This window comes from Solanum stenotomum, chromosome 10 (genome assembly GCF_019186545.1).
Source record: "Solanum stenotomum isolate F172 chromosome 10, ASM1918654v1, whole genome shotgun sequence".
Classification (NCBI taxonomy): domain Eukaryota; kingdom Viridiplantae; phylum Streptophyta; class Magnoliopsida; order Solanales; family Solanaceae; genus Solanum; species Solanum stenotomum.
Genome location: NC_064291.1, coordinates 57,369,453 through 57,379,616, shown reverse-complemented (window position 1 = coordinate 57,379,616; position 10,164 = coordinate 57,369,453). Strand labels below are relative to the sequence as shown.

The 10,164-nt window shown below is 29.6% G+C and overlaps 1 protein-coding gene across 1 annotated transcript; it reads right to left on the bottom strand.

Annotated features, from left to right (window-relative positions):
* Positions 1 to 1,112: 1,112 nt before the first annotated feature.
* LOC125843238 (transcription factor bHLH14-like) lies at positions 1,113 to 2,417 on the bottom strand. Its single transcript, XM_049522449.1, has one exon. The coding sequence runs from the start codon at positions 2,415 to 2,417 to the stop codon at positions 1,113 to 1,115; it is 1,305 nt and encodes a 434-aa protein (XP_049378406.1).
* Positions 2,418 to 10,164: the final 7,747 nt, after the last annotated feature.

Here is a 10,164-nt window from a genome sequence, read left to right as displayed (position 1 = left end):
AGTAATTGGATCATCAAATACAACTAAATCTCCATAATATATACTCCCTCCGTTTCACAAAGAATGACCTGGTTTGACTTGGCACGGAGTTTAAGTAAATAAAGAAGACTTTTGAATCTTGTGGTCCTAAATTAAAGTTATGTCAAATGTACAAAATTGTCCTTAATCTTGTGGTCTTAAACATGTCACGTGGAAAGCAAAAAGTAAAATGTTACCAAAGAAGAAAAGAGGTCATTCTTTTTGAAACTGATTAAAAAGGAAAGGAGGTCATTCTTTGTGAAACAGAGGGAGAGTATTAATTTTGACCAGCCAATGTTGCACAATTTCCCCTGCTAGCTGGACCTCACACTACGGTCTACGGCTGATGTTGCCTTTTTGACATTCACCATGGAAGCAAGAATTTAAGGTTTTACAGGGAGATGTGCTCGAATTCTATTCCATGAATCTACTACAGAGAAGTTTATAAGGAAGAGGAGCAATAAAATGGCTATGGAACTGGATCTTTTAGATGCCATTTTGACCAAAAAAAAAATTACAAAAACATAGATATTATATATATAAATACAAGTACTAGCTAGATCTGGTCCATGAACTAGTTCAACAATATTTCATGAAATGACCATTGGGTGGTTAGTTTAGTTTAATCTCTAAGTACAGTACAAAATTTGAAAAGCGTAATGTGACAAAAATATTGAAATGCACTGAGAGAGTAGTACTGATCAATAAAGAGGAAGAAACAGCACAGCATCATGTAAAAATATATATTGATATAAACTTTGCAAAGGTTTGTCAACTGGCTTCTTGAAGTCTAAAACGTACAAGCTAATTAAGGGATGTTTGATCTAAATAAACATCGTAAACTAAAGAAGAAGAAAGAAAACTAACAACAGTACTTTCAGAGTACTGAATCTTAATTAGTCGGAACTTGTTCATTTTTAAAGAAAAAAAACAAATAAAGTAGCTTTAACTTAATGTAGTAGTAGATTATATTTGATACAACATGCACATGATCAATAAGATTTACAAAGAACACGTACGATGTCCTTCACACTTGATATGACAATGAAATTAAACTTACTCATATATACTATACTAGTACTAATATTTATGTATCAAATGTAAGCAAGACTTAACTTTGTGAGGATAACAGATTTGATGGCTTCTTCATTAGTGACATTATGAGGAACCCTAATGACAACATCTTGTTGCATCATCTCCTTGACACTTGAAACACTTGCATGGTGAATTTGAAACTCCAACTCTCGCAACACGTTCATCAATCTGGCACATGGATAGTTCACATTGGGTGAACAAACCCGAATCATAGCTTCTACTCCAATAATCTTCACCTCCACTTCCATTCCATACGCTGTGAACGATGAATTAATTATATTATTCGTACGATCAACTACTGCAGAAGATGCGCTTTGAGCGCCATAAATCTCCGTAACGGAATAATTTCTCTTCTGAATAATTTTACTGGACTCTAATTCTTCAACTTTAGCCTTGAATTCTTCCACTTTGGCTTTGAGTTCATTAATATAAGTAACCGCATCAGCTAACAAAGAAGCTTTGTCCATTTTAGACACGTTAGGGACAACGCTCCTTAGAGCATAGAACCGATGATTCAGCTTTTCCCGTCTCTGTCTCTCTGCTTCAACGTGATTTTTCGCGGTTGCTCGCTCTGTCGAACTGGATTTTCTTCCTCGTTTTTTAGGTGAATTAGCATCCTTGTTGATAGCCGAGGACTCATTATCATAGTCCGAATTTCCTGAATCGGACGATTTGTTACCCATAATTATTTCCTTCGTATTCATTTCTCTCTGAAGAATATGATCTCCTAAAGGAACAAAATTAAAACTTGAAACACCTTGTGAGGGACTATTATTATTATTATTATTATTGCTTATTAATCCAAATAAAGACTTTATTAATTGGACTAATTCCAAATTTTCTGGGATAACTTGAGAGGAACCCAATTCAACAACACCATGAGGAGTAGAAATACAAACCAGAGTCCGAATTCCGTGCAAGTGAGCTTCTTTAGCTCTATCGTAGTTATAAAGTTGTAATTCGTAATAATTATTCAGCCAAACATAGGAGCCAGAATTATAAGCGTGGACGATGAGGTCGTCCTCGGACACAAAACAATTTGGCGCTGACACCGCATAAAACATCTCCATATCGCTAACGTTACTGTCTGTGTTAGCGATATGGACTTTGGCCAGCGCTAAATCGTTAGTGTCGCGGAAATGGCCGTCCCCCCACGAGAAAATAAGATGGCCATTTGTGTCTTTCGACGCTTGCCAAAAGATGGCATAAACCCACCATTCTTGACGATTGTGGATTATATAATGAAGGCGTTTTTGAAGTGTATTAAGTAGTGAAGTTGAAGAAGATGAGATAAAGTCTTGCATTATTATTGAATTTCCAGAGATGATGGAATAATACTTTCTTTTTTTTGTGTGTGTGGAAGTGCAATATGTCATATACTAATATAAAATATTGAGACTTTTTATATAAGATCTAAAATGTGTGGTGTCATTTTTCACGTGTTGTAATTTATAGAGTTCAAGTTTAACAAACAACGTACGTAGGATTGACCTAACTTATACAGAGGTAAAGAAAGAAATTATGTGAAATGATTGAGTTCATATTACATATCCATGGTGGACTCAATGAATGGACGGTTCAATGACCATCTCAATTTGTTCTGATTCATTGATTCCAAATATAAGATTGAAATATCCTACGCTTTCTAAAGACACTATAATGACATTTGTTTTTTTTTTCTTTATTTTTAATATTTGGACTGGAATGATAAGTTTACTTTTATATAGTCTTATGTAAAATAATTATGAGATAATCAAATAAATTAAAATTATGTATTAATCGTTGGGTTTTAGCCATATTAATTCAGTTCATCTTAGTTAAGGTAACTTTAATGACACCCATTTGTTACCCAGCCTTTTTAATCCTCTCAATTAATTCAACTCAACTGTTTAATTATTAAAAACTTGTAAATTCTAATCATATCTATAACTATTTAGAACCCATAATTATCTTGAATATTTAATGCATGGGCCCAACTATTATATTATGTAAGGCTGCAGAACCTCTACTATATATCGTACCAAATAGAGAATCAATACTTGTCAAATGTTGTCTGTCTGCAAATTTAGGAAATTTGTTTAGCGTGCCGTAGTTTCAAATGAACGAAACGTTTTTTTTATGAGAACGACATCATACAAACAATGCAACGAACCTCTCACCATTTTTGAGATTTAATTTGGAGATTTCCAGAGTAGAAAGAATTTGTCTTTTTAGTCGTAATTCTTAAAAATAAAATCCTTTCACTTAATTCAAATAAAGATAAATATTATCGTGTGCTTATTTAGATAAGTTATTTAATAAAGTGACGTTACATGTTATTAATTAGAGCAACTTTTACATATAACAAATATAAAAATCATATTTGTATGTTATAACTATAGTTTACATAATTGCACTTTGATTTGTATAATTCGCTAAATACATTCAATTTTATACAAATTGTTTAGTTTTGTATAAATTCATGTATAATAAGATCTATATTTGTATAATTATAATTGTATAAGACAAAAATATATTTTTTTTTGTATTTGTATATACACTTTTCTCTCGCTTTATACAAACACAAACGCATTTTATTCATTTTATACCGAAATGTATAAAATGGCTAATTGTATACCGAATAAGATGGCAAAAAAATTGAATGTTTGTTGCGAATTACAAATAAAATAAACTATGATTATATCATTTAATTTGAATTAATAATTTGCTATTTCATACAATTTTCCCTATTAATTAATCAACTATGTTAAGTGTTCATAGGCTATATACAAAATATATCAATAAAAATCAAGTACAAATAAATTTTTATTTGAAGCTGCTCTTAAGTCTTAAAGGCATATTAAGCTGAATACAACAATTTTAATAATTACTTATTTATTCTAGTTACTCCTATATAAGTCTACATAATTGTGTATTATTAATATAAATTTTTTCTGTGCTATCTTCTCCATTGAATTAAATTAGAGTTAAATTATGATATAGAAAGTTGCTCTAGTATATCATGATACCACTGACCAATACAATTATAATCTCAATCTTGATTTATTAAAGTTTTCTGGTTCATCTGTGTACAAAAAAAATTGTAAGTTCTCGTAATTATAAAATCATACACTAATTAGTTTAGATTAACATGTCCTTCAAGGCTTCACTGATAAATGAAAAACCCATTAAGATTCTATCATATATACCAAATTAATTACTAATGCAACGAACCTCTCAACTACAACAGAGGAAAAAACAAAATAATTTTATGTTACATGTCAACTACATGAACAAAAATAAAATAGCAGTATCATTTTTCTGGGTGTATATATCTTAAATAATCCAATAGACTCCACTTTTCTGTATTTGTCAAGTTGCATTTATCAGGCATAATCACATGGAAATCATGACCATTAAATTGAAAGACTTTTTTAAAAAAAAATTAAAAAATATATATCTTTAGCGATTTTGTCGAAGTCAACTTCTCTAATTAAAAATAATTAGTGGTTTAGTCATATAAATAAAAAATTTAGCGATAAAAATTTTTCAACCCCTTTGTTGCACGTTTGCATCTCTTTGAAAAATCGTAATAAATGAAATTAATGATGATATCCTTATACTTTTTAATTTTTTTTAATTAATTAATAAGTGAAGGAAATGACTACGCATGTACAACTTCTCAATTCTCTGATTTCCATCAACTTATTGTGCATTTAATACATTTGTCTAGTACCAAACTTGTTTCTTCTATTGCACTGCTACTTATTAAATTAACGCTAATCACTAATTAATGACTAAATCAAACCTTTCTAGTCCAAGCTTGTTTGTTCCGATTAACTTAATTGACTTTTATAATAAGTACAAATTGTAATTAAAAAAAGTACCAGTTGTAAAGAAGTCATTAATTTCAAAATATCAGTCAATTTAAATGAGCTCTCTGAGTACAATTTTCAATTTTCAGAAAAACAACTTGTTGAAGAAGTAGACAAACTTTGAATATGATACACAACGTTAAACCTAAAAGTCTTCAGTATCACATGGGGATGTTCACTGATGTGAGTCACGGCAACCATTCAAATATATAAATTAGTAATAGACGGATCTAATCTAATCGATTTAATTACTGCATTAACTCTTTATTTTGCAAGGAATTATTTTAAAATTAGGAACTTGCTAGTATTTTTTTTAGATTTTCAAAATATACGTTTTTTTTTTTTGAAGAGGTCTCACTTGTAAAATTATGTATTTTAGAATTTAATATTTATAAAACTTGATTTAGTATATATTGATAATTTTTATCAGATATCAATTTGATGGACTCATGTGATACCCATTATGTGGTCAAAATGCTTTTTGATTTTGTTTAGGGCACGCATGTTGTTTAATAGGAATTTGTCATTTACACATGATGTGATGTCTCCTGCTATTTATAATTTATATATGAAAATTTTATTCAAATTAATACAGCACCAAATGCTGGTTAAATGGTGACGTAGCGAATGATAAGAAATGAAAATTTTGCCTGATTTACCTCAAAAGCTATTGTAATTTGTTTAATAAAAATTGTTCATGAACATATAAAAATCAAAATATTACTAACATCTTGTTGATGTGAGCTGAGGCTCAACAGTACTTTCTTTTGCTCATCCTCCCTATGCAATATCAAAATGAACATTTGAAAACATAAACAATATAAGATGTGACCCAACTTCTTGTAAAGAGGTAAACAATGAATTTACATGATTAGTCTAATTCTAATATCATAACAAAATAAATTTTAGATCTAACTCATCCTAAAAATCAGCTCAACATGTAAATATTGTCCAATACCACTTACTGAGACCATGTCGAAATCATAGTAATTTATCTATAGTACTATCAATATAAACATAATTATCACGGAAAAAGAAAAAAAGTGAAATGCACTTTTTACAAAGGGTGCATATCATTGTGATAACATGTACTATTTTGAATCACCCCAAAATAGAAAGTCGTTTTGGGGACCAAACTACTTGATATGTAGTGGCAATGCATTAGACAGTTGAATAGTACGTAATATACTTAAATGAAATTCGATGAGTCTGGTCATTTAACAGCTTTTTCTCTTGGTAATAAAGAGATATATTATGATTTATGACAACTAGTTATTTGTTATATTTGTACACATGACACATTTTGATAGATTTTTTATTTAACTAAAAATATTGTGTCATTTTAACATGTGATATGATTTTATTAATCCTCTTACTTTACTAGGCATTTCACGTCATTTGAGCATCTACCATAAAATAACAGTTTGAACTAAACCAATTGGACTCATCATTCAAAACTCAAATCAAAGGACTAGACCACTCAAATTAGATTAGACTTAAATAATCAGTTCAATTATATTAGCTCATTCCTAATTTATTGAACTAATATATTTTGGAATTTAATTTAGTTCAAACTTCCAAGTATTTATGAATTTAAATCTAATATCATTTTATTGATTACACCATATTTTTTGTGACTTAGATAATTAAAAAATTAATTATCAGTTGATTAGTGGATAAGAACAAGTAAATCAAGTTTCGAAAATCTGAACGACATAAAACTTTTAGGTTTAGTTGCATGTGTGATGATGTGATGGATATGTGTATCTCAATTACTATCTCAGTTTCAATATTTTTAGTGTGTTAAGATGAGATTTGATCCCATCATTTCTCTGAAGATGAATGTGACGCTTATGATGGAGAGCGAGCTAAATAAAACTGAGCTAGACTTGTCAAAATGGGCACATGATATCTTTATGTGAATTTCATAATAAGAAAAGTTTTATTTTATAAATTCATGTGATATCATATTTTTAAGCTGAATAATTAATGATGTAATGCAATGAATAAATTGGTAATATTTGATGGGCCAAAGCAACAATATTATGAGCTTGACAATAATAATCTTTTCAACCAGAACCACCAGTTTTGATTTGGCTACTATCTGCATAATCACATTTTAACATTTTTATAAACATTGCTAAAGTTTATAGAGTCATTGAATTTAATAACAATTAACTAATGTTAGTAAAAAATTTAGCATTTTTTATTAATGTGTATATTTATTATCGCTAAAAACTATTTTTTATTATAGTATTTATCAATTACATCGCACAACTAAATAACTTTGCCATAATAAGTTACAGGTCTTTGAATTCAGGGAAACACATAAAGGCTCGTTTAATACAAGTGGTAATAGATAATTAAATTTAGAATGAGTTTATGTCATATTTAGTTGAATAAATCACAGAATAATTCATCTAATTGGAATTAGTTATCATGTTATTATGCTTTCATTTTTATCACAAATTGGATATGAAATAATATTCCTACTATAACGAATTCTTAAATAATCTTAAAATGAATTGTTCCCAAACTAAACGAGCGGTATCGTATATATGAAAAGATTCACATAGTACAGTGTGGCCCTAGCGACTTATACATATGGGAACACATACAATTAAGTGGACCAAGCTAAGGCTTAGACATATTTTACATGTGGGCAGCTTGGTTTTCTTTTTATTTTTATTTATTAAACGTGTTTAATTTCCAGTTACCTAGTATTCCCTTAGGCTCTGCTTATAGGCTTCTAGAATGACTAGACATTTAGCTACATCAAATAGGCTGCTAAGTTAATTAGACATATAATATGTGACATCATTAAGATTTTAAGATAGCGATGATCCCACCTTTCCTCAATATCATCCGCTCAAACGCAAATGGATTGGACATATCATATTTTCATAGGCAAAAAAAACTTCACAAACCATGAAATTATATTCTTGAATTGCCATATGTGATGAGACTTTAAATATTTACATTGTGTAGCCTAGTTTCAAGCCAAATACATTGTATGTCACTCACTCACATCTCTCCTCTATCTCCTCACCTCTATCAATTTGTTGCTATGAATTGTAATTAGAAAAATTATAGTTACTATTCATAATTATAGTTCAAACAATAACTATTTATGAAAATTCATCAACTTAAATAAGTAAGGGAAAATTGTGTATAATAGCAAACTATTAATTCAAATTAAATGCTATAAACATAGTTTGATTTAATTGTACCTCATAGCAAACTGTTGCTATTTTCCCTCTCTCCTGGTGAATCTCGCTCGCCACTCTCATTCTCTCCCTCGCCTCTCTCGCTTTTTATACAAACACAAATGTATAAAATGCGTTTTTGTTTCTATAAAGCGGGAGAAAATTGTATATATACATATATTTTCATTCCCCTCTCTCCCCTCTCCCAGATCTCACTCGCCACTCTCCCAAATCTCGCTCGCCAGTCTCTCCCTCGCCTCTCTCGCTTATAGAAACAAAAATGTATAAATTGCATTTCTGTTTGTATAAAGCGAGAGAAAATTGTATATACACATGCAAATACATATATCCTCATCCTATACACTTATAATTATACAATACAAATATTCCCCTGCCCAATTCTCTTTTGTCTTTCTCTCTTTCTCGCTTTATACAAACACAGATTATACAATTGATCTTTTGTATATGTATACCGAAATAGAAACAGATTATATACAACTGCTTTCCTTTGTATATGTATAGCAAAATATACATATTTATGTTTGTTATTGAGCTCAATTATGCAAACTATAGCTATAACATACAAATATGATTTTTGTGTTTGTTATATGTGAAAGTTGCTCAATAAGTAAAGTTTCCATTTTTTTTCACTCCTATTTACAAGTTCAGTAAGCCCAATATTGCAATGACACGGTCATATAATACAGGGGCTTTAGTTGGGCCTAAGGATTTTGAGCCAGTCAGATGGATTCAAAGTTTGTTTATAAATTGAAATACAAAAGTAATATGTACCCAAAAAAACAATTATTGTAAATTAATTAACTTCAATAAATTCAAAACTAATTATATCATTGCCTTTCAAAATTTGTAGATCACCCCAACTTTTATTTGTGTATGTTTGACATAATTTGATTTCATAATATCATAATTAAACTCAATTATCAATTGTATAGACTTCAGATTGGACTGTATTTATTTCCTTGGAGTGTAAATTGATTTTCATTAATTGCTAAGTTGACTAAATTTTAGTTTGTTTTTGTTTTAAATAGCTGTACTTTGCTTTCATCTAGCATCTCCCAGATACAAATTAGATAAAAAAAAAAAATTGTAGTGAACAATGAATTTGACAAAGTTTGTAGTAGCATTATTTTTCATAGTGTTTTTTGTAGCAAATGTTGAAGGCACTAGTGAGGGGAAAATGTCTTGTAGAACATTTTGTCAAATATTTTGTATCCCTAATATTTTTTGCAGGTATTAAAAATGCCTGAGACGCTGTCAAGTTCAATTGAGCGTTGCTCCCCGTTTAAACAGACAAGTTGATCGGAAGCTGCTTCAATGAGTAATAAAATATGTTAACATAAAATATAAAGTACTGAAAACAAAACTAGGAAAAATATGTTATCTTGATGACTCCAATCGTAATCAAAGATTGTATGTTTTTAATGAAGTAATGTGTTTATGATGACAACTCCATCATTTTGTTTTCAACTTTCATAATTTATAGTCTATTTGTCACCTCTAATAATTAATCGGAAAAACAATCCCTCCTATCGAGAGAAAGATAGGAGAAGGGAGAGATGATAGATACAACCTCTATTTATCACTTTACGTATTACACAATAATCATAAAGTCTTTTTATGTTAACATTTTGGTAAGCAAAACTCGAAAGAAAGTTTGGGCCGCGAATCAATGTCCAATTGGGCTTCCCAAAGAGTGCTTAACTTATTTACTTTCTTTAACTTTTACAAAAATCTACTTTTATATGTTTGAAAAAAATAACTTCTAAAATTTGTGGGAGTACATATAACAATTTATTAAATATTTGCTTTATTATTTAAGGGTGAAATAAAAAATAAAAATAAAATTATTACCAAATATATATAAAAAAAAGAAGAAGTCATGTTTTAATTGCAATTGACAAGAAAAGGGTGTCAGGCAAAACAATAGTCCACCCTAATAAGTTTCGGTTTCAAAGCCCTGCGAATTGTTA

Excerpts from the sequence above, each read along its gene's own strand:
- LOC125843238 (XM_049522449.1), bottom strand. The coding sequence starts at position 2,417 with ATGCAAGACTTTATCTCATCTTCTTCAACTTCACTACTTAATACACTT.